This window comes from Chelonia mydas, chromosome 3 (assembly GCF_015237465.2).
Source record: "Chelonia mydas isolate rCheMyd1 chromosome 3, rCheMyd1.pri.v2, whole genome shotgun sequence".
NCBI lineage: Eukaryota > Metazoa > Chordata > Testudines > Cheloniidae > Chelonia > Chelonia mydas.
Window position 1 is genome coordinate 66,912,883 of NC_057851.1, and position 24,946 is coordinate 66,937,828.

Here is a 24,946-nt window from a genome sequence, read left to right on the forward strand (position 1 = left end):
GAAAATGCATCTTACTTTAATCTGAAACGTATTAATTCATCTGGATTGAAGATCTTCTTAAGGAAAGATAATTTGTGCTCATCGTTCATACATGTAACCAAAGCAAGGCAATTTGAAGTGTACCTGCAAAGAACATTTTGAACAAAATAGGTTTCAAAAGATTCTTCAGAAACCTATTTTTCTGATTCATAAACAAAGACACAAAATTTTAGAAGAAGAATCTTGTACATCTTTTTCCCCCAGAGGGGTCAGTAGAGAGAAAGAATTGGCTCCCCATAGCTACAGTTGGGCTATAGATCAAGAATGTGTCGTCTGACTCTTAGTAGAAAAAAGACTCACCTTTTGGCATATAACTGATAGAGGCAATGAATTTTGTATTGTAAGCTATAAAAGTTTGCTACCCAAGGCAAAAGTGTAGTACCATTTTAAAATGATTTGCTGTGTCCTGTTTCATATTTTATTGCCTCATTTCAGTGAATGCTCTTTAAGTGTCTTTATTTACAGTATAATAATCTGAAATATTTCTCTAGAGAAAACTGACTCAAGTCTTGACATATTGAAACAATGTGCCTCACAATGTAACAAGCCTTTCTATAAGTAGGGTATATTGCGGCAAACACAATAATTAGGTGCACTTTTTAAATAGAAGCATCTCTTGGATATCTTCACCTTAAATGGAGAATCTGGCTTCCTAGAAGATCTGGCTTTCCTCTAATTCAGCAGTTAGATTGACCATAGTATCAACAGATCAAGACATTAGCTCAAGGCTCAGTGCCAATAGAATCCTAAAACCACTTCAAATCTTTTGACTTCACTACTCGATACAGCTGCCTCTTCAAATAATGAATATATAACTTAAAAAATGTTTAGTACAAAATCTGACAGGCAAATACATTTTTCATCAGGTTTAGTCAGTTCTCATTTTCTGACTAATCAATGTGCAGTGAGGCTGAAAGAGGAAAGCCCCCAGAAGCAGAGTGGCTCAGCACAAAATTTAAAGTCGGCTAGTTTCTCCCTTCCAAAATTACTGTAAAAAAGCCATATAAACCTACTCCGGTAAATGAACCAGTAACTCTAAAATGATAACCTTATCTCATGCCTTACTGTCAAGTGAATTTAGACTACTGGTGTATTTTTAAAAATCGAGACAGTTAACCTTTCTTTACTCCATTGCCCAGGAGTCAGTTTGACCAGAAGTCATGATGAAGAGCTATTAAAACCCATACAGACCCCATCTGTGAACTACCACCATTGTAAGCAAGCTCCCAACCTTTCAGATCATTTTGGATCTTAGCAAAAGGTGCTATAAATGTTTTGTGTATCTTCCTGGACCCAAAGAGAGCTCACGGATCTCCTTGGGCTCTGGTGTGAGGAGCATGTGCAGGCACAGTCAGAAATTCAAGCCAGAACAAGATGATCTACAAGCACTCACTGGAAAAAGTGGCAGCTCTGGGTTATTGAACAGCAGTGCCATCAGAAGGAAAAGGAACTGAGGCAGGAGTACAAGCACACAAACGACAGCTCTCTAAGCCTGGTGCATCACCCACTGAGTGCACTTTCTATTCTGGGTGATGCACCAGGCTTAGAGGAGCTGTCTTTTATGTGCTTTATCATAATTTAGAAAGTTAGGTAGGTGGGTGGGGGTTTTTCCCTCTATTTTGCAGTAAAAACTTTAATGTTTTTAAATGTTAACAGTTTTTATTTTAACTGAAACTTAAGACCTTTTTCTTAGGAGACATTGGTAGACATGTATGAAATCTGAACCCCAATTTAACACATTACTCCTAGGGGAATTCTGGGCCAAAAAAATAAAAAATTCTGCACACAATATTTTTAAATTCTGCATATTTTAGTTGTCAAAACAACACAACCACGCCAGTTTGAAATATTTTGGTAATTTATTTCAAAATACCTGTCAACAATACAGAAAACACCAAAAAAAAAAAAAAGTTCCCCCAGGAGAAGAGAGTGAAAGAAAGTCCTACGACAGGGGTAGTCAATTATTTTTTGTCAAAGTCCAAATTTCTTGGTCAAGGTCTAGTCAAGGTCCAGACACCAGAGTAAATAAGTAAAAAAATAATAACAATAATGAAAATAATAAGTAAATAAAAAGATTTTGGGGTCCATTCAAAAGCATCTGGTGGTCCGGATTTGGCCCATGGTCCACCTATTGACTACCCTGTCCTACGACAACCAGTTCCAGTTGGGGGAGGGGGTGGAGGGGTGTGGTGGGGGCCCCCAGAACCAAGACACCTGCATTCCTTGCCGCCCAGTGCTCAGCTGCTGGGCACCCCCCAGCCCAGACATTCGTACCCCCCTCTCCCCAAAACCCAGCCACTGGGCACTCCCCCCACCCCAGCCCACATACCCACACCCTCTTTCCCCCAGAGCCCAGCCACAGGGCACCCCCCAGCCCCACAAACCTCCACCTCCAGTGCCTTTACTCCCCCTAGATTCTTTACTGTCCCACTGGGGGATGTATTGCGGTGCGGCTCTGCCCTTCCTCACCATTGGCCAGAGCTGGGTCTCCCAGGACCTCTCCCATTCCCAGGAGAATGAGACCAAGCTGGGCAGTCAGAGTGTGCAGAGCCTTCAACCCCGCTGCGAGCTGGGCTCTGCAGAGTCCAGCAGCCCCTAGTGACAGCCAGCAGCCCCAATTCTGTAGGGGAAACATGGATTTCTGGGCAAATTCTGCATTGCGCAGTGGTGCAGAATTCCCCCGGAGTGGCGCATTCTTTGTCTGGTATTGCTGAAGGTTACTCTCATCTTTCCCCTCAAAAGTGAAGGCTGCTAGGAGAAATTCAGAACATTTGTCCATGAATGGAAAAGATTTTTGGATTTAAACTTACCAGCGGACCAAAGTATCATGACTCCTTAGCAGCGGAACACACACACTCCAGTCCCACAATTCCCGGAATACAGACTGCTCTTGTTGGAGGAACAGGTATGCAGCCTCCATGAGATCCCGTAACTTCATCCGTCTGCGCCCATATCGGACTGTGTTTGCATCAGAACTTTCCAGGAAGAGTCTTTGGAACACTGGTGATGCATCCTTAAAATATCTGAGAGCAAACCTTAGAGAGAGATAAGTGGAGACATTACAATAGGCAAACGTGTATATCCAGGTAAAGCACAGAAAACAATCTACAAAAGAATTCTAATCCACAAAAGTCGTGAAACAGTAATTGTTGGTACTATACAATGCAAACCAAATGTAAATTGAAGCCTTGTTTACAATTGGAAATAGTACCATTTTATCTGAGACAAGGTGGGTGATGTAATATCCTTTACTGAACCAACTTCTGCGTAGCCTGAAAATCTGTTTCACCAACAGAGCTCTTCTTCAAGTCTGGGAAAGGTACTCAGAGCATCACAGCTAAACACAGGGTGGAATAGACTGTTTAGCATAAGTAGTTAACATATTCCACCTTGTATCTGTTCCATCTTATATTTATCTATGACACTCTGAAGCCTATATATACACACACTTAAAATGTTAGAGAGACACATATGCGCTGCTGTAGCGCTTCAGTGTAGACACTTACCACAGAAACAGGAGGGATTCTCCCATCGCTGTAGTTAATCCACCTCCCCAAGAGACAGTAGCTAGGTCAAAGGAAGACTTCTTCCATCCACCTATCACTGTCTGCACAGGGGGTTAGGTCAGCATAGCTACATCTCTCAGGGGGGTAGATTTTTCACACACCTGACAGATGTAGCTATGCTGGTGTAAGTTTCCAGTGTAGACCAGCCTTGACTCCCCTTCCCAGACCCGAAGAAGAGTTCTTGTAGCTCAAAAGTTTGTTTTTTCTCACCAACAGAAGTTGGTTCAATAAAAAAGATATTACCTCACCCACCTTGTCTCTCTAATACAGTAGAACCTCAGAGTCACAAACACCAGAGTATGAACTGAACGGTCAACCACACACCTCATCTGGAACCTCAAGTACACAATCAGACAGACAGACAGACAATAGAGTACAGTGCTGTGTTAAATGTCAACTACTAAAAAAATAAAGAGAAAGCAGCATTTTTCTTCTGCATAGTTCAAGGCTGTATTAAGTCAATGTTCAGTTGTAAACTTTTGAAAGAAACAACCATAATGTTTTGTTCAGAGTTACCAACATTCCAGAATTATGAACAACCTACATTCCCGAAGTGTTCGTAACTATGAGATTCTACTGTAACCCGAGACCACCACTTACTACTACCACTACACTGCAAACAACCATGTTAGCAGTCATTTGTCAACAGTCAGTTTAACTGACTAGTGCTGATTATACAGATTTCAAGGACAAACAGTGGTCAGCACCATTTCCACTAACCAGTGTTAAGATCTTGTCAAGAGAGGGTTAATTCCAATTTGCTGAACCAGTACTGATCACTTTTATTTAGGTCAAATTTGGATTTAGGAGCCTAATTTTAGATGCATAGTTTTGAAAATTTTAGCCAATGAATAATTTTCACATAACTCTCTACCATGCATGCCAGACATTTTTCTATTTTATTTCAATCATTGAAAAAGATGCATATCATGTTAGACATTGCCAGACATTCATTTAAACATGTCCTTTAATTTAAAAGCTTGGGTTTTCTCAGTCAGAGTTTCAATTCAAGAAATGTCCATTACCAAGGCAATAAAAATATATGAAAATACCCGTTCTCCCATAGCCCGAAGATCCATCTACTGACCAGTCAGCACTACCTAGTATACAGCGAACAAGTTCAAACATCACACAAGCAGACATCACATCACTTACGGAAGCACATCAGGGTGGTCACCAATGAGCTTGCTCATTGCTACACAAAGCCTTTCATGCAGATCGTGGTTGATTTGGCCACCAGCATTAACGGCTTCTGCATTTCTTTCCAGTAAATCCAGCAGGATTGGTCGAAACTGACGACCAATCAGTAGAGTACATTCTTTATCCACTAATAACTGTGCTAAGGCATTGAGAATACACTGGCGATCCTGCCAAGTCCAGATCTGGAGGAGAAGAAAGTGGAAAAGGACAATTAACAGTCACGATCACATCAAAAATGAGTTATCATTCCAAATCACGTTTCAGCTACTTATGTCACCAGTCAGTTTAAGACTCAACCAGAAATTTTAAACAGAAATCAGGCAGCACATCAGATAAGTAGCAATGGCAGAGGTAATAGGAGGTGGGGAAGGATAGGAGGCCAACTTCCCTTATTCCCCACAGCAGCCTTTAGAAATGTGTGTGGTGCCTTTTCAATCAACTGGCAAAAGGAGGTATAACGACACAAATTTTCACACCAGGCTGGAGAGCATCATAATGGAACAGAGAGCCAGGGGCAAAACTAAATGGCTCTAAGATCCCATGTGCCAACTTGCAACATTGAGAGTGGGGAGCCAGACCCAACGCTATGGGACAGAAGCTGCCACTGCTGGGTGAGTGCAGGGCTGCCCATCAATAGCCAATCGTATGTCATTTACTCCCCCTGAACCCCATTCCAGAACCTGGGCTCTGCCACTGATAATCTATATATACATAAATACTTGTACTTCAGGGCACCCTCTGCAGTCACACCACTGTCACTGGAAATCAGTAAGGAGTGTAGTCCACTACACAGTCTGAAAAGCATTTATAGCAGTTATAAAGAAACACCATTACAACCTCGGGTTACATGCCTGTTTATTATTTCTTTTTAAGACACCAAACCTTAAATCAGTCATGCTATAAATGACTTTCTTTCCACGTTTCTGATAGTGTTTAAGGTACACAACACTTCTGAGAGAAGGAATTTTTTATTTGCAGTTTTGAAAAATATTTTCATCTGTCATGTCCAAGGGACCATTTATACAAGAAAATGCATCACAAATTCTGCAAAAGAGAACAAATAAGACCCAGACTGACTATCAACACCAGTTCATTCCCATTCTCTTTATGTAAAAAAACAACTAGTCTTTTCTCAAGTCTTTGTTTTGCAGCCTACTGCTATTATCTCCCAGTCATAAAACAGTTCTTGTGGAAACTTATCTCCCTTCTTGTTCAAGGTTCTGTGTAGCAAAACATAAAGCAGTATAAATACATTCATACAACATTCTTACCCCTCGCTCCAAACAACATAAATTATCTTGACCAGCTCCTCATTTACCATTAGTTTTGTTCTTGTGAAACCGAACACTGAGTTTCCCTCACTTCCTCTCAGCTCTCAGAGGAGAATAAACCCAGAGACAACATACTTTTCTCTGACACCAGCTAAGAGTCTACTATTTTTATTTTATAGGTGGTTTGAACCAATTGTTTTATGTTCATCAGGGACATGGAAGAGTCTGTTCATTACAGAATTTAAAACAGGTGCCCGATTTTGAGTAGCAAAACTATTCTATTATTTTTAACTGCTGTAACAATTGATAAGTTGTACGAAGACAATATAGATTAGTATAGAGATGAGTCTGCATAGTAAAGTCAAAAGGCAACAATGAAAATACACAAAGCCAAGCAGGCAAATTGGGTATTAATTTTATCACTTGTGGAAGATGAGAAGCTGAGGCTTTATAAGTCAGGCAATACACAAACAGCACCAGCTCAATTTCCGTATACCACTCACATACATCAATGCCGGCATGGAGGGGTCACATCTAGGGTGAAAGAGTAATTTAGTCTCCAAGTCTACTCAATCCTTAGCTACTCCAATAAGACAGCTAGCAGGGGTGCTTATTTTGTTTCTGAGACAGTCCTTTGGTTCTACAGGCAACGAGGTAAAATTTAGGCTGCCAGCTAAGAGAATAAAGTCCAGGGCCTCCATGATAGCAGCCAAAGTTCTCAACATTGGGCTTAAGAGAAATGTTGAACACATGCTGAGTACCCTGAAGCCTATTTCTGTAGCCTTGAACAAAATGCAGGGAAACAGCTGTTTTACTGCTGACACTGTTGAAAATTGGAAGGAACTGAGTGAGATCTTAGAAAGAGAAATATGCAATGACAGAGTTAAATTACAAGTATTAAAAAAAAAAGAATAGGACAAGCACTGTCTCCAGCTCATTTTCTTGCAAATATTCTCAATACTCGGTACCAGGGTCAAACCTTAACTGCTGAAGAAGAGGAGTTAGCTATGACATGGACATCCAGCAATCATCCCTCAATAATGCCAACTATAATAAACTTCAGAGCTAAGGGTGAACCATTCAGGAAATATGTTTGCTGATGATGTTTTAAAGAAAGTCACACCAGTGAACTGGTGGAAGTCACTTAAGCACTTGGATTCAGAGACTGTTGAAGTGATAATCTAATTTTTAACAGCAGTAGCTTCTTCTGACAGTGTAGAAAGAATATTTTCTTCCTTTGGACTAATTCATTCCAAACTGAGAAATCGTTTGGGACCTGAAAAAGCAGGAAAGCTTGTTTTTCTTTTCCAGATTATGAACAAACAGGAAAACAAAGGTGAGGACAACTGAGTTAGCTGCAGAAGCCAATATTTTAAGTTTCTCATGTTGACCTGGCTGACATAGTCGATTTAATTTCTGTTTTTTAAAAAAAATATTTAATTTAACTATTTTAGTTAAAAACAATGTTAACAAAAACAAACCTGATTTTAAAAAACTTGAATGTTTAACTACATTCAAAAATTCATATGCTTGTTTTGTTAAAATATTATATGTTTGCTGTTGAAGAAAAAAATCCAGAATACATAACATTGTTGTTTTAGTTAAATAAAACAATTTAAATGTCTGTCTGGCGATGTTCTCCTCCTAATACAGCATGGCAAGAAAATCTTCCAAATATTCATGATTAACCTAATGAACTGGAGATAGTTCACCTCCCAATGACTTCATAAATATCTGCTTCAATTACCTTTGGTAAATGAAATAACCAAACAATCATTCATTTTCTGATATACCTGTAAAACTAATCTGAAAAGTTTTCAAAATAAATCACTTAAAAATGTGTAGGGTGTACCTTCTGAAAATGAAACCTACATCTATCTCTGAGTTGTGAAGAATATGTATTAAGGTTATACCAACCAACAAGAATGCACGTTTATGTAGAAATCCATGATTAAATTGAGTCTTCCTGACTAGTGATTGAAATTATGATTTAAATCAATTTGATGTAAATCAAATCCACCCCGGGTCCCTCACCAAAAGCTCTTAAGCAAACTAAGCAGTCACGGAATAATAGCGAAGGCCCTCTCATGAATCAACAACAGGTCAAAAGACAGGAAACAAAGGATAGGAATAAATAGTCAGTTTTCACAGTGGAGAAAGATCAATAGCAGGGTCCCAGAAGGATCGGTCCTGGGACTGTACTGTTCATCCTATTCATAAATGATCTGGAAAAGGGGGTGAACAGTGAGGTGGCAAAATTTACAGACAACACAAAATTACTCAAGATAGTTAAGTCCAAAGCAGACTGCAAAGTGTTACAAAGGGATCTCACTGAACAGGCTGAGGGGATGACAAAATGATCGATGAAATTCATTGTCGATAAGTGCAAAGCAATTCATGTTGGAAAGCATAATCCCAACTATACATACAGAACCACAGGGTCTAAACTAGTGGTTACCACTCAAGAAAGATCTTGGAGTCGCTGTGGGTAGGTCTTTGAAAACATCTGCTCAATGTGCAGCTTCAGTCATAAAAGCTAACAGGAAAGAGATTGATAAGAAGACAGAAAATATCATAATCCCTCTACATAAATCGATGGTATACCCACACACTGAATAATACATGCAGTTCTGATGGCCCCCATTTCAAAAAAAGATATAGTAGAATTTGAAAAGATGCTGAAAAGAGCAGCAAAAACTATTAGGGGTATGGAACAAATTCCATTCAAGTAGAAATTAAAAATATATATATTTTTTTCTCCACTGAATGCGTCCGATGAAGTGAACTGTAGCTCATGAAAGCTTATGCTCAAATAAATTGGTTAGTCTCTAAGGTGCCACAAGTACTCCTTTTCTTTTTGCGAATACAGACTAACATGGCGGCTACTCTGAAACCCATTAAAAAGATTTGGGACTGTTCATCTTAGAAAAGAGACGACTAAGAGAGGATATGTTAGAGATCTACAAAATCATGAATGGTATGCAGAAAGTGAATAGGGAAGTATTATATTTACCCCTTCACATAACAAAAGAAATAGGGGTCACCTGATGACAGAATAGGTAGCAGGTTTAAAAACAAACATAAGCAAGTACTTCTTCACTCAATGTAGTCAACTTGTGGAGCTCATTGCCAAGGGACGTCCTGAAGGTCAAAAGTACAACTGGGTTCAAAAAAGAATTAGATACATTCATGGAAGATAGGTCCACCATTTGATATTTGCCAAGATGATCGGAGACACTCCACAAATGTGTGTGGTTTGGTTTAAACATTTGTGTTCTGAAACAAACATCTGTGGAGTGTCTAGGTTAGCATTTAAAAATATGCTGTTTTAAATTAACTGATGATCATTTAACTCAAGTTAAAATGGAAGCACAAACTATAGTCTAGACTTACCCTTAGAGTTACAGTAGGAAGACGCTGAGTTTAAATTAAGTTAGCCAACCTATGCTAAGCTGGACTGAAATTGACCTTTTTCCTCATGTAGATATAGGGTAACATCTTTAGCTCGTCACGTTCTAAGCTCAAGACAGATAAAATAAGCTGAGGTGGTAACCTACATACCTATGGAGGAGGTCAGGCTTAGCTAGCATGTGTCAACTAAGGCTTTGTCTCTACTAGCACTTTTGTCAGTCAGGGGTGTGAAAAAAACACCCTCCAGACCAACATAAGTTTCACCAACAAATGTGTCAGTATGGGCAGCGCTATGTCGGTGGTAGATGCTCTTTTGTCAACATACCTACCGCCACTCATTGGGAGTGGTTTAATTATGCTGGCAAGAGAGCTCTCCCCCACCAGCACACAGTGGCTACCCAGGAGACTTTACAGCGGTGTAGCTGCAGCGGTACAGCTGTAAGGTGAGTAGTGTAGACATAGCCTAAGCCTGGCCTAGGCTCAACCACATTTCCTAACCAAGACAAACCTATAGAGCAGTGGTTCTCAAACTAGGGCCGCCACTTGTTCAGGGAAAAGCCCCTGGCGGGCCAGGAAGGGCGGCCAGCACATCCCTTGGCCGGCATCGCTTCCCGCAGCCCCCATTGGCCTGGAGCGGCGAACCACAGCCAGCGGGAGCTGCGATCGGCGGAACCTGCAGATGCAGCAGGTAAACAAACTGGCCGGACCCAGTAGAGGCTTTCCCTGAACAAGCGGCAGCCCTAGTTTGAGAACCACTGCTATAGAGAACAAAGAGTACATTCTACTGCCTTGGAACAGGAAACTTCCTGATAGGCAATAAACTATTTAATATGAGGACAAAGATTGGGGAGGATAACAGTCCCACCTAAACTAATATCAAGGATAACAGATAACATGGTCACTACTGTGAGCTAGATACAAATGCAACAACTGCCATTTTCTAGCTGTAAAGGCTTGTGCCTAATTTAAACTAATCACAAATGTACTGAAAAGGAGAGGGTCAGGGGATGAAGAAGCATAACTGCACCAAGGGCAGCTGAAAATAATCTTCAGTTGCCTTCCTGCGAGGAGGGATTGACAGCCAAATGGCGCTCCTATCGGGTTTTATTCAAAACACTATTTCCTTGTTCTAAATGTTTTGTGCAGTGTTAAGTTGTATCATTTAATTTGAAAGCTACACTTTCATTTGACCTGGAGATTCAATTGCAGGTTTGTGTTGTCCCACATGAAAAGAGAACATGTACACACTGCGCACTCTGTCTGTGCACAGATCCCATATCATCCTGACGTGAAGGGCATTAAGATGAATGGTGCGCAAGTTAAGTATCAAAAGTTTATTTCCAGTGTAGAGTTTGATTTGGAAAGCATCGGCAGACTAGGTTCATAACACTAGAGAGCAGCAATCACAAGCCAATCTGATGTTATGATAACACATATAATAAATTGTTAAGAGATATTTCTCTCCCAATTCTGAACATGTATCTAGCGAGTTATTTTTATTCCTGTACTGAAGGTTAGAACATGCATGTCATGGTAGATCACCATATTTGATCCTTTTTAAAAAAGGATCATTAATTTTTTTGTGACTAAAGTTTTAGTGGCTTTACACGTAGCAGCTAGAGCCATCTACAAAGTCAGACAGAACCACACCTGTCTCACATACACATCCTCCTGCATGGTAAATGGGAAAAAGCTAACTACTACCAAGAAATGGCCAAAAAGAGTGAGATAAAACAATATGTGCAACTACAACCAGGCAATACCCTGAATGGCATGTGTAAATGCAAGGCTTGTTAAAGCCCAGTAAGGACCAAATATCTTCAGATTGCTAGTGTTTGAAGAGACTGTTGTAAACCACCCATCTCAGGGATGGAGGATTTCCACCTCTGCAGGAGAAGCTTCTTTATTAATAGAATCACTCACAGAAACCACAGCTCTTCAGAGCCACAGAGGCAGAAAGAGCTCAGCACTGAGCACAAACCATCCCTTTGCTACATGTTATGTGACTGCATATCTGGTAGCTAAATCTTTTTGTTTGTTTTAAAGCTTAACATTTTAAGGAGGAGGCAGTTTGCCCCAGTTGTTAGGGTACTAGACTGGGTCTCCGGAAGCATAGAGCCTATTCTTGCTCTGCTTTGGCTTGCTGGGTGACCTTGGGGGAGCAAGTTCACCTCTCTGTTCTTCAGTTTCCCCATCTGTGAAGGGAGTAATGACAATAACTCCTTGGTAAAATGATTGAGAGCTGCAAATTATTATTTTACTAAAAAATCCCTCAGTTCATATACATCTGAGAAGTGAAAGTCATAATGCAAGATAAACTAGCATAAACGTAAAGTAATCCCAAAGAATCAACCAATTTGAGAACCAGAATCTAGTGTCCCAGATGTCCCTTAAGACTCTCTCAAATGCTCTCTCCTACTTGCTGCTTAAGCCATAACTACATAGAGAAACTGCCCAAAGACTCAGAACTTTCAATTCAAGTTGCTCAGTTCACAGAGTGATGAAAGACGGAGAAAAAAAGAAGGATGTTGTGTTACCCTCCTGCTTGTAGTTTGACCTTTACGTTTCTGAACTGTGGAAACAAAACCCCACACTGCCACAAGGAGCCAAAACGACTTTCTCTAATAAAACCAGCATATGAGACTGCACCCATGAAAATGCAACGTTCTGATTCAAAAGAGTTTGAAGTCCAAATATTTACTGCACATTAAGGACAATAGAAAATGTATGTTAGTTGTGACAGTACCTTTTCCTATATGATATGAACATTCAGGCTGAGTATTTTATTGTGGCAGATGCCCAAATACTGGTGATAATGCCTATTATGCTAATTCACGTTTACATTGCTACTGGACCAGGGTGTCTGTAAACATTACTAGAACAATTGAGTTTGATTATTTTTAAACACAAAAATTGAAGATACATTCTCACATGGATGCAGCACAACTCTGGGTCTACACTTAAAAGTTATATCGGCTTAGCTATATCGATCACTAGATGTGGAAAAAAACGTAGATGCAGCTATATCGACAGAAGTGTGCTGCTCTCAACCTATCTAATATCATTCGAGGTGGTGTTCCTACAGGCAGACAGAAAAATTCTTCTTCTGGTGGTAGGCTGCATCTACACAAGGGGGCTATGCCAGCATGGACTGTGCAGTGCAGACATAGCTTTAATAGGTAAGGCTAGTGCTTGTGAAAGATATCCCCTTGACACCATTGAAAACTGGAAATCCTCTGTTCATAGAGTAAATAAGGCATAACTAGCAGCAGTGACAACTTCCCCCTACTTTTCCTTACCAGCCTTTCTTCAACCTACTCTAGATAGAAAAATCCCTCTAAATGTGAGAAGGGTCATTCTGTTGCCATGACAATTCAATCCTTAGCTTCTCGCAGAGTTGCCAACAAGGGTGCCAATTGTGTGGGTGCTGCATGATATGGATCCCCCGCAAGTGAAAACTGTACTAAGCCAAACTCATTTCATCTAGTCCAAATAAATACCACGTGCCCGTAATCACACCAATACCTCTCATTTTAGACTCAAATTAATTGCTGCCCCTCACAAACATGAGGTTTGCTTGCATTACCCAGAAATGCAGGGTCAGGAAATTAAGAGTGGTTGAAATTTTGGCATGATTATTTTTCTTTAGCTGAGACACTATTTATATGACTCATTTAAGCATGAACAGCAAAATCCCTTACAACAAGAGGGAGAAGCTTTAAATGCTTCTTTAAAATGAATCCCAAAAGCAGGATTCTCTTCCCCAAATTACTCCTGTAGGAATTCTGTTCCAAAATTTAAAAAATTCTGCGCACAATATTTTAAAATTTTGCAAAATTCTGCATATTTTAGTTGTCAAAATAACACAATATAATCATTCCAGTTTCAATTATTTTTGTAATTTATTTCAAAATACCTGTCAACAAGTATGTCAACAATATAGTCAGCAGCAAAAAAGATTCCCCCAGGAGCAGAGGGTTAAAGAAAACCCTATGACAACCCAGTTCCAGTTGGGTGGTGCTGGAGGAGGCTATGTGGGGCCCCCAGAGCCTAGACCCCTGCATTCCCATTCCCCGAGAGCCCAGCTGCGGGATACCCCCCAGCCCAGACACCAGCACCCCAAGAGGCTTTACTCCCCCCAGCTTCTTTACTGTCCTGCCAGGGGACATGGTGCGGTGCAGCCCTGCCATTCCTTACCCTTTGCCAGAGCTGGGTCTCCCGGGCCCTCTCCTCTCCCTGGGAGAATGAGGATCAAGCAGATCGTGCAGCCTCCAGCCCAGCCAGGCTGGATGCTCCGCTCACTGAGAGCTGGGTACTGCAAAGTCCAGCGGCCCCTGGTGGTGGCCAGCAGCTCTGCAGCCCAATTCTGTGGGGGAAAATGGGGAATTCTGCAAAATTCTGCATTGTGCAGTGGCACAGAATTCCCCCAGGAGTACCAAATAGATTTTGGACAAGTCCCTTTGACAATGATTTATGAAACACTAAAGAGACGAGGAGAAGGGAGCCAAACAAAAGTATTGAAGTTGCAGAACAATACAAGCAGAATGTATCCTGTATATAAAGCCATAAAGATATAATATATTTAGCAAATTAAAATGATGAACAGAAAGGATAGCTGGAGATGATTGTTGTTGAGTGACCCCAGCCTAACATATAAGGTACTACGTTCTCGGAAACTGAAGGTCCAAAGCCTGGCAATACCACAACAGCCTTTCATCTCGCCAAAAGAATTAACTGCTATCCACCAGGGTTCTACCACTGGCCCCTATTCTACAATCCATCTTTCTATCGGTTTCCAGCAAGCAAGAGTAATAAAATTGAAGCTCACCTTCTCCTAAAGCTACAGGAAAGGGGAAGGACATTCTCTCTCTCATACTATTTCTCATACATTCTCCCTCCTGGCTGCAGTCAGAGAGAGATGGACTGCTCTGCTCTTCTTGCTACTCTACCCTTCCCCGCTTCCATTTCTCAGGTCTTTCTCCCTCATGAATAACTTCAATACCTGACTCCACTGCTTCTTGCCTGTCAGATTCAGCTCCCAAATGTATCATTCTGACAGTCTTGTCAATTTCCTACAACATATACAACTTGGCAGCTGAAGTTTCCTACAACTTGGCAGCTGAAGTTTCTGACTTTATTAAGAGGAAATATCCGGACTGGTTTGATGAGAATGATTCTCAACTATGTCAGCTCTTGAACTCGCTGCATGCTTTTGCTCCAAGCCTACAAAGCAGATAAAGTTCAGCTGCTAGGAGGGCTGCATATCACTGAGCAAATCAGATGGTTCAGACCAGACTTTAGCAAACGATAAAGCAGTGGCAGAAAACAAAGTGGCAAAATTACAACCGATAGCAGACCGCAAAATCACCAAAAGCTTTTTTCCTGCTCTCCATGCTGGGTATGCCCCCAGGTGAAACGGGATAACCCTTGTACGCACTCTGGATGGCAATCAACTTTTAATTGACAAAGAAGAAATGCTTGATGGATGGAACATTTCAGTTCACTTCTCAACTACCCTTCAGACATCCCTGAGGAAGCAATGAATGCTCTTCCACAACACCCTTTAGAAGAAGGGCCTGCACCAGCCCCTACCTCATACAAGACTACAGTCAAGCAGATGTCAACAGAGAAATCACCTGGACTAGATGCCATTCCAGCAGAACTGTACAAGCAGGCTGGCTACCATATTGCAAGGCACCTTACAAGGCTCTTCCAAATTATATGGGAGCAAGAGTCAGTGTCACAGGATTTCGAGGATGTCAATATTGTTCACCTTTATCAGTTTGCCCTATCACCCTTAAGGTGATCATCATATCAGCATTTCCCTACCTTCTGCTCCTGGGTTATACTGAATAGACCTAACAACTATTTTTGGAAACCATTTTCCTTGAGTCTCAGTGGGGATTTCGGTCTGAATGGAGCACTACACACATGATCTTTGCAGCCCCTCAGCTCCAGGAAAAATTCCAGGAACAAAACTGTGGTTTTCATATGGTGTTAATCAACTTAGCCAAGGCTTTTGATTCTGTAAATCATGAGGGACTCCGGAAACTTCTGTTCATCTTTGGATGCCGTGCAAAGTTTATTTCTGTCATCTGGTCCTTCCATAATGGGATAATGGTCAGAGTGATGGAAAATGGAAAGATAGCAGACCACTGTCACTAATGGCCCCAAACAAGGCTCTGTGCTTGCTCCCATACTCTTTTCCATCCTTTTTTTGGCTATGCTTATGCATGCATTTCATAACACTGACAGAGGAATATTTATTCAGTTCTGCACCGATGGGAAATTGTTTAATCTGCAACACTTCTGTGCTCATACAAAAGTGGCAGCTTTACTTATTATTTACTTTTTACTTTTATTTGCTGATGACTGTGCACTAGTTACAGGTTTCCGAGTAGCAGCCGTGTTAGTCTGTATTCGCAAAAAGAAAAGGAGTACCTGTGGCACCTTAGAGACTCAAATAAATTTGTTAGTCTCTAAGGTGCCACAAGTACTCCTTTTCTTTGTGCACTAGCTGTTCACGAGATTAATGACATTCAATTTATAACTGATCACTTCGTTCATGCAGTTAATTGCTTTGGTTTCACAATTAGTCCAAAAAAACCCCTGAAATACTGTATGAACCGGTGCAGGGAGATGTGCATGTCTACCCATTTATTAAGATCAACACCACTCCTCTCAACGCTCCTCTTGATACCTGGAGAGCATGCTGTCTAAGGCGAACTCTGCATTTGGGAAGTTGCCACATCACCTACAGAATGATAAGGGCACCAAAATAAGCGATAATCAAAATATCTAACGACACTTCTGTATGACTGTGAGACATGAACACCACATTGCCCCATTCCAGGAAACTCGATCAGTCCCATTTGCCTTCAGTCTGTTTGCAGGGTCAAATAGTTGATCAAGATTCCTAATACCAAAATCCTTAATTGATGACAGATGTCGGGCACTCAAAACATGCTCATAATGGCTCAGCTGCATTGGTCTGGGCACCTTGTTTGTACAGCTGACTCAAGAACACTCAAGGCCATATTTTATGGTCAGTTACAACAAGGCAGTCACTCTCATGGTTGTTGGTACAAATGGTATAAAGATACACTGAAGTCAAATCTGAAAACATGTGAGGTTGAGCCCAGTAACTGGGAAGAAACAGCCCATGACAGAGCAAGGTGGTGGCAGGTTTGTCATGTTACCATTAACTATTTTGAAGCAAAGTGCATCAACACCTTATGTGAAAATAATAAACAGCGCAAAGCAAGGCGACAACAGCCTACAATAGTCACGGACAATTACTCAGTTCCACGTGCAATGATGTTTGCAGTTCTCACATCCATCTGATCTCCCACATATATGTTCGCTTATAGAGTTGGCTACATCCTTGCACATCAGTTTCACCTTGCTCCTACTAGTGCTTGAGAAAACTGTAACCACCAATGAACAGCCTTGTCTAAAAATAAATAAGACTGCAAATTACTGCTTCACAGTAGGAAGGTTTTTCCTAACTTTAGCAGAGAGAAAATCATTTTGAAATGAAAGTTTACATCTGAAAAAGTTTGATGGTTTAGGCTCCCTCACTCTCGGACATCAGGAACATTTCCTACTAGGCACTCAAATGGGAAAGTGTATTTTGAGCCCTATGTATACAGATATGCCGTTTAAGTGCTTTGAAACGTCAGTCACGAAAGATGCTATAATATAAAATTTTTGCACTTTTATCTCCTCTTCCAACACCTTCCAAATGAAGACCACCCAATGCTTCACAGACATAAATGAATTAGACCTCAACATCAGCACAACATAGATAAGTAGCCCTACTTTTTAACTAAAGAAACTAAAGCACATAGAAGTCAGAGATCTTCTCCAGATCACACAGCAAGTGGTAAAGCTAAGAATAGAACTTCCTGTCCTTTACTTTACTAGGCCATATTCCCTCTAATATTTACAGAGAAGAGTGAGAGATAAATACATCCTGAAGTGTAGGGGACTGAAGCAGAGAAACTGAGGCCCAGAGCATGAAAGGTATCTCAATGCCTAGCTCCCTCTAGCTCTCACTGTAGGGCAGATTCATCTCCATAGCGCTGGAAGACAGTGGAGGTTAAAACCAAGGAGGAACAGTTTGCTGTCGATGGGGATAGAGTACAGAGATGTCAGAAGGGGAGCTCCCGTGGCTCCAACTACAGAGACCAGAAGAAGAAAAGATCTAACTACGCAGAGCAGTAGAAAAGGTGTTTTGTCCTTTCCCCATTACGGAAACACCTGGGTGAGAAGATAGGGCTGGACAAGCATTGCAGGGTGAGAGCCCGCAGGAAACAAAGATGGAGGGGCGATGGGGGTGCATGGTGTTCCCTGCACAGGGTGCAGCTGTCCCTTGCTCTCCGTAGCAGACGCTGCCCGAAGGGAGATGGAGGGCGGGAGGCGTCGTGTCTTTGGGGAGGGCAGCTCTGGCGAAGCAGACGAGGGGTGAGGGTGTTTCAGAAGAAGGGGGTGCCCTTGTTCTCCTCCCCAGCCCCACAGCGATAGCCGGGTGACGCAGCAGGCGGGAGCGGGGGGAAGCGTGGGTTGGGAGGGTGCCCAGGGAGCTGCCCCGTGCCCCCGGGAGCTGCGCTGGCGCTGCGCGGCCACTCGCTCACCTGCTTGGCCAGGAACCTGCCCAGCTCGCTGCTGCTCTTCTCGTTCCTCTGCGCCACCAGCTGCAGCGCACCGGCTAGGTGGAGCCGCAGGGCCTCCATGTCCCCGCGCCACAGCCCCCGCCGCCACTGCCGCCGCGAGCTCCGGGGTCTCTCGTGGAGGGGGAGGGGCGCGCTTCCCTTCGGAAGCTCCGATACACCGCGACACGTGGGGGACAAGAAGAGACGCGCAGCTCGCGCTGGACAAGCTTCCGTTTCTGGCAAAACGTCACCAAGCAGCGCCGTTGAGGGAAAGGAAGAAGCCTCGCGTCCCCAGCCGCGGGGCCGGTGGAAAACTACGTGTCCCAGCATGCATCACTCCCCCGTGAGCCTGAGCGGCCACTGGGAAGATCGAGCGCTGCATACTGGGATCTGTAGTTTTCCAAGGGGCTCCCCGGGAGCAGGTGCAGTTCTACTCACAGCATCGGGAGCTGGGGCGAGTTTTACCCTGTCCCTTCCCTGTGATCTCGGATGCTACTGCTCGTTCAGCGTTCAGAGCTCGGTCCTGCCGGCTGCCAAGGCTCCTCAGTGCCCACTGAACTACTGATATGACACTGCAGCTACCTGGGCAGCGAGGAGACAGCAGGTGTATGAGGCGAACAGGTCGGGCTCGGGGAGCAGGGCGACGAGGTAACTAGAACATGGTCGTGTTTTGATACTGACTAGCGGCGCGGCGCATGCACCGTTGCTATCTCCTCGCGTGTTGGCGGTGGTCTGTAGACACCAGGGCACACTGGAGCCTGGTGAGGGAATCTGGATGAGAAGGTGGTAGCCTGACAATATTTTCAAGGAGTTTTGACGTTGATACAGTGACAGCAGGATCGGGGCCTCCTGTTTTAGACTCTGATCCTACAAGGGGATCCATTTATACCCACACCGAGTCGATTTAATTTCACTGAATAAGGGCCTCAGGCTGCAAATGCTTCATGACGGAGACCTTGTCCAGCTCATTGTACCCAACACGCCGCTGGAGGGGGTGGTGGTGAAAAACGAATAATGTCATGTGAGCGCTGCAAACAGTGCCACTAACACAGGCAAAGGCAGTTCGCGGCGCTGTTTCGCTCCCCCTTGGCCGCCCCGAGTATTGCCCACGGGCGGAGCACGAGGAGTGTGCAGCTGTATTTTTAGCTACGGCGTGAAAATAGAGACTTAAAAATGAACCTCCTCGTTTGCCCATTGCCCTAGGACGCGAGGCATTACCCCTCCCTCCCGGCAGGTACATCTGCTCGGGGCAGGCGCCCCGGAAGCAGAGTGGAGCGCCAGGGTCTGGGAGCGGAGCTCTGGGCGCAGGGGAAAGGGGGCGGAGCTCGAGTGGAGGAGGTGGGGCCAGGCTCTTGGGGGCGGGGCCGCCTCAGACGGTTCACTTTCGCGCCAACTGTTTTTTCCTAGAGGCGGGAACTAGTGATGTCAATAAGGTTGCGTGCTGTGCGTCTCTGTTGAGTGGCTGGCAGTTGACCGAATCCCGCCCCTCCTCCCCTTGGCCCGGCCTGCGGGACCTGCGGCGGCGACAACGGCGGCCCTGGGGGGATCCCGGGTTTCTGGGAAGCTGCCGCGGCGGGGGAGAGACGCCAACCGGTTGGTGAAGGGAGCGGGACAGGGGGCGCCAGGCGGATACTCGCAGCCAGGGGGAGGGGTTGGAAGAGAGAGACCCAATCTCCGCCCCCCGCCCGGCATAGCCCCCTTGGGACTGGCACAGCCTCCCCCCCACAGCTACCAGCCTGGCACAGCCCCCCCACCAGCCACCACCATCCCTAGCCTGGAACAACCCCGCCACCCCACCCCCCCCGCTGCTGCCACGGCCACTCCCTGCCTGGCACAGCCCCCACCATCACCTTCCCCACCCAGCCTGGCACAGCGACACCTCCCTAGCTGCTGCCACCCCCACCCAGTATGAGCTGCCCCGACTGGCATGGTCCCCTGCCCAGCTGTTGCCCATCCCCAGCCTGACATGCCCTCTCCCAGCTGGCCCCCTTTCCCCCAGCCTGGCATAGCTCCCGTCTGCCCTTGCCCCATGTCCAGGCATTGTCATTACCACCTTGGCATAGCCCACAGCATCCCTTGCCAGTCATAAACCCAATCCCTGTTCTTCCCTCACCTCCCGGCATGGCATAACCCCTATTTTCCCTATTGCCATCCCTGGCATAACTTACTAAATGGGAAATGACTACCTAGGAAGGATTGCTGCAGAAAAGGATCTGGGGATTATAGTGGATCACAAACTAACTATGAGCTAACAGTACAATACTGTTGCAAAAAATAAGCAGACACTATTCTGGGATGTATTAGCAGTAGTGGTGTAAGCAAGAAGAAGTAATTCTGCCACTCTGTTCAACACTGACAAGTCCTTAACTGGAGTATTGTGACCAGTTCTGAGCACCACACTTCAGGAGAGATGTGGACAAACTGGAGAAAGTCTAGAGGAGAGCAACATCTCCACCCACTTAGACTCTTGATGCTGCCCTTTGTGTATGCCCTGGTAAAGACTTCATAGCATAGTTACTTGTGCTGGTATCCAGATATCTTAGTCTCCCTGCCCCCGCCCCCATTGTATTATTCTATGTTCACCAGGCTGCCACCCTCACTTCAGCGGTGGTCACATGTCAATGGTGGTGGGAAGGATTAAATGATAGTTTCCAGTTGGTGTACACTGTCTTGGGCTAAGTGCTGTTGGACCCATTGGCAGGAAAAATGTCATGTAAATGTGCAGTGTCATACAGGTTGCTGCTTTGGTTTTTAACTGTAACAGGAATTTACTTTTTAAGTGTAGGCAGGAGTGGAATTGGATTATTTTCATTAATTGGTTTAGGAATACACTTGGTAGACCTATTATCTTTATGCAGTGTAAACTGAACTGGCTGCCTAGGAAAGCTTTTTCCTAAGAAGATTATTTAGCAATACTAAATAAAATAGAGGTTAATATAATTTTGTCTTGCTTAAGAACACTTGTAATTCTGCATGAAGTTGTCCTTCATTTATATGATAAAGGCTTGTTTATTTTGCCAGACTACAGAGCTATATTCTGTAACCTGGCATCAAAAATCCACCTAGATCTACTTCGCTTGTTGTTGGATCTCATTAAAGAATGAGTGCCACATTCAAACCTGTTGTGAGTGATACTTAGAGATGCTTTTAGTTCATGATATAGTTTTCAAATATTGGTTAATCTAACTGTTCTGCTTTTTTATTGTACACGCAGATGGGGAAGCTGTAGGGAGTTAATATAATGGAAACAGATGATGATGGACTGACATTATGTGATATCCCTTATGCTGGTAAGACCTTTATTAAATAGGTTGTTAATTTTTTACTTTGCAAGATGAAGACAAATCCTCCACACCATATGTATAGTAATACTATGATGAGTGAAAATAATAGAATGTGTCTTTAAAAATCATTTAAATCTAATCTGGTACTGCAAGTACTAAAATGCTATAATCATGTGGCTAATGCAGGGTGCCAGTACAGGCCAGAGTTAAGGTTGTGTGGGTATCTTAACATGTGTAGATTTTAAGTGTAACCTTAACTCTGCATTTCCTGGGTTTGTAATGCAGGATTTTGAGATAACTACAACATCCCAGTAGTGTCTTACCTTTAAATTGCTTCCCTCAACCTGAACTCCATTTTAAAATAGTTTTTTATGTGGGATTATTATAGGAGGTGTACTAGTTTGTGTCTGCTGTATATTCATGAGTACATTTACTTTCACAAGCAATCAAGATACTGTAAATGTTATTTTCCCAACCAAGAGAAAATCAAAACAAGGCACACAAGACCAGATATCAAATTTCAGGTGCACTATGCATACCAATATCTACAGTAGTAATAACTGTTCGTTGCAGAATTGGAGGGGTTCGAAGAACGCCAGTGAGAATGAGTAGAGGCATGAGAAGTCTGATATGAAAAGACATTGAAAAGACTGGGATTGTTAACCTGAAAAATAAGACAAACAAAAGATGTTCAGAATTTCCCAAGTTTGCAAGAAATCTCAGTATTCAAAATTTCTTGTGAAATGGGGGATTTGGAAAAAAATTTCTTTTGGAACACTGAAACATGGTGATTCTAAAATAAAATAGACTCCTTGACATCCAGCAGCAGCTGAGTGATATAGACATGATTATATCAGTTTCATTCCTGCCCATCATTGAATAGTTGCAGTGAAACTGGTGTGAATTGTGTCAACAGCTGCCAGAGATCCAGGGGGCTGCACTTGTGGGGCAGCCCTGCCATGCAGATTGCCCCGTGGCTGCGATTTCAGGGCTTCCAAACTCCCAGGCCAGCTGGCTGACTCCCACAGCCTGTGGAGCTAGCTGCTTCAAGAGTCTGGCTCAGGCCAGGGAGCCAACTGGCCAAGGAGTCTGGTTCAGTGGCAGGGAGCCTGACAGCTCCAGATTCATATGGGGCTTTCAGAATCTCTGCTGCAGTGCTAGGAGCTTAAACGCTGAGAACCAAGTCTGCCAGGCTGCCAGCTGCAAGGCAGGGAACCTGAAAGCCCTGACAGCTATGGCTCCCAGTGATTCCTGACTCCTAGCTCAAGCCAGAGTTTTCAGGGCTTCTAGGCTCCTTGCTGCAGAATCAGGGCTTCCAGACTCCCTGCTCTGCTGCAGGAAGCCTGGAAGCCCTGCAGTCCCTGGCCCAAGGCAGTCCACATGGTGGGGCTCCCCCGAAGCCTGCCAAGTGAGTTGGTAGGGACCCCAGGCTTGCTTTCATGGGAAATTTCAGTCCTGATGAACCAGCTTTTTCCAATGAGCTCTAGTTATATTATTAAAGTATCAGTAAACTTTATCATATGAATAAGCTATTTGAATTGAAACACAGATTACATAAACAGATTGCTATATTAAATTTCTTATCAATGTACTATGAGGAGATTTTAAAAATAGCAGTAGTTTTCTATCATTTGGTGTTATGAAGCTTTTATCTAATTTCCAGAGTGGTCCAAGCTTTGGCTGTGAAGTGCCATTGGACTAGGGATTCAAATTTCAATATGGATGACTTACTGCTTACAAATTTATTTATGTGTAGACCTTCTGTCTAAGACTTTGGGAACCAAGGGTCTGTCTTTTCCTCATTGACACTAAAGACTTTTTTTTTCATAGGAGTGGAAACTTACCTTAGTGTCATTGGCCAAAATGTCCCTATTTCCCACCAGTGTGTAGCCTTTGCCTATTTTTGTTATCCCAGAGGTAGCTGTATTCCATTAGCAGTACATATGCTTAGTTATAAAGTAGTTGGTGATAATAGGTGCTATACAAATGTAAAACGTTGTTCGTTAATACATTAGTGTTAATTGTAGTTCTGTGAAATGCACACTCGCATAGAAAGAGTAAAGCTTAAAACTTACTAAAAGTTTTAAAATTTTGCTTTTGATCTTGCTTTATTTGCAGCTTCCTCTTTTAGGGATGATGATGAGAGCTCAGTGGATATTTATGATGGTTTGGACAGCACTTCAGTTGTTTCAGGTGTGTTGACAGTAAACTGCTGCATTGTCTTATTCAGTTTGATCTACTGTGTGAGGATTCTTGATGCTACACACAAATAAAGTGTCACCTGCCTGACTGGGTGCATTATGTTAATAATATCTATTTGTATTATGGTAGCATCTAAGAATTTCAGTCAAGGATTGGGGCCCCATTGTGGTAGGCACTGTGTAGCCAAATAACATCCCTGTCACAGGGATTTTGAAGTCTAGGTGCCTGAATAGGAGGTGACTGATGAACAAAACATACAGATAGGATGAGGGAGAGTGTTTGACGTCTGTGGTCTATGCTTTTGCATTACAGTGGAGCTAAAGCATGTGAGTCAAGACTTGAAAGGGGACATAAAACAACAAAGAGGAAAGTTTGCCAGTTATATTCTAAGTGCCCTTCATTTTGGAACATTCTTGGTAACTGGGTTGAGTGTGAGACTGCCCCTTCTCTTTCTGACTGACCTGCCTGCTACCTGTAACTCACAGGAGTCAGAGGCTGGGCTTTCTTGGTAGCTGGTCTCTGCCCCTCTTTTCCCACTCGAAATGTTTCTGAGACTGAACCCAGCCAGATGCAGAATGCATTGCAAGACACACTTTGTTCTGGCTATCCATTAATTACTGACTTTTAAAATCTGGGAAACTTGGCCTACCATCTAGATTTACCCCTTCTCAGCACTTTTAAATTAAAGGGCTTGCTATGCATTTGCTCTCTGTTTTAATTGGAAACAGTATTAACCAATCATGTAAAATGCACCTCAGTGAGGGTAGCTGTCCTATGAATCAGTAACAACTATAAAAAAATGTAAACAAAATATTTGCAAGTAGACTTTAAAAGTAAATTTCATTTACATTTACATTAGAATGCAAATTAGGCCCTTACATTTTCAAATAAAATAAAAGTAGCACAAATATTAAAGTGGGGCAGGGAGAATCTTTTTACTGTTGTGACTTTCTCACTGAAGAATGTGAGCTGTCTTGTTTAAAAGGCCTCTCCTCTATGACAGAAGTCTGCTCACTGCATAACACAAACTACTTTGATCATATTTTTTTCCTTTACCTAATGAGTATTTCTTATTTCAGACAATCCTGCTCAAAACTCTACACCCACAAGAAACTGTTTAAACTTATTTGATGAGATCCTGATTGAAGAAGGAACTGCAAAGGAAGCAACTTACAATGATGTGTGTATTAATATGATTACAGCTATGTCACATGCTAGCAGACTGCAAAAATTGTTTTTAAAACAACACTGGTGGTCAAATCATAGAAGAAAAAAAACTTTAATATAACAAAACTATGTACTAAACAATTTTATCTTAA

At 42.9% G+C, this 24,946-nt stretch overlaps 2 protein-coding genes across 7 annotated transcripts in view; one reads left to right on the forward strand and one right to left on the reverse strand.

Annotated features, from left to right (window-relative positions):
• The window catches only part of MDN1 (midasin AAA ATPase 1), a 162,289-nt gene extending 143,845 nt beyond the window's left edge, over positions 1 to 18,444 (reverse strand). For all 5 annotated transcript variants that reach the window (XM_037894480.2, XM_037894479.2, XM_043542661.1 and 2 more), the window contains exons 1-4: positions 18,124 to 18,444; positions 4,761 to 4,987; positions 2,850 to 3,074; positions 16 to 123 (exon numbers count right to left, since the gene is read on the reverse strand). In XM_037894480.2, the coding sequence (XP_037750408.1) occupies positions 16 to 123; positions 2,850 to 3,074; positions 4,761 to 4,987; positions 18,124 to 18,222 (659 nt within the window). In that variant the 5' untranslated portion in view covers positions 18,223 to 18,444. The remainder of the gene's footprint in view (positions 1 to 15; positions 124 to 2,849; positions 3,075 to 4,760; positions 4,988 to 18,123) is intronic.
• A 32-nt stretch (positions 18,445 to 18,476) lies between these two features.
• The window catches only part of CASP8AP2 (caspase 8 associated protein 2), a 30,091-nt gene continuing 23,621 nt past the window's right edge, over positions 18,477 to 24,946 (forward strand). The window contains exons 1-4 of one of the 2 annotated variants that reach the window (XM_027825488.3): positions 18,477 to 18,789; positions 21,356 to 21,431; positions 23,544 to 23,618; positions 24,707 to 24,807. In XM_027825488.3, coding sequence (XP_027681289.2) covers positions 21,383 to 21,431; positions 23,544 to 23,618; positions 24,707 to 24,807 — 225 coding nt within the window. In that variant the 5' untranslated portion in view covers positions 18,477 to 18,789; positions 21,356 to 21,382. Of the gene's footprint in view, positions 18,790 to 19,547; positions 19,735 to 21,355; positions 21,432 to 23,543; positions 23,619 to 24,706; positions 24,808 to 24,946 lie in introns of those variants that run through there. The other variant, XM_027825487.3, reaches the window with a different exon arrangement.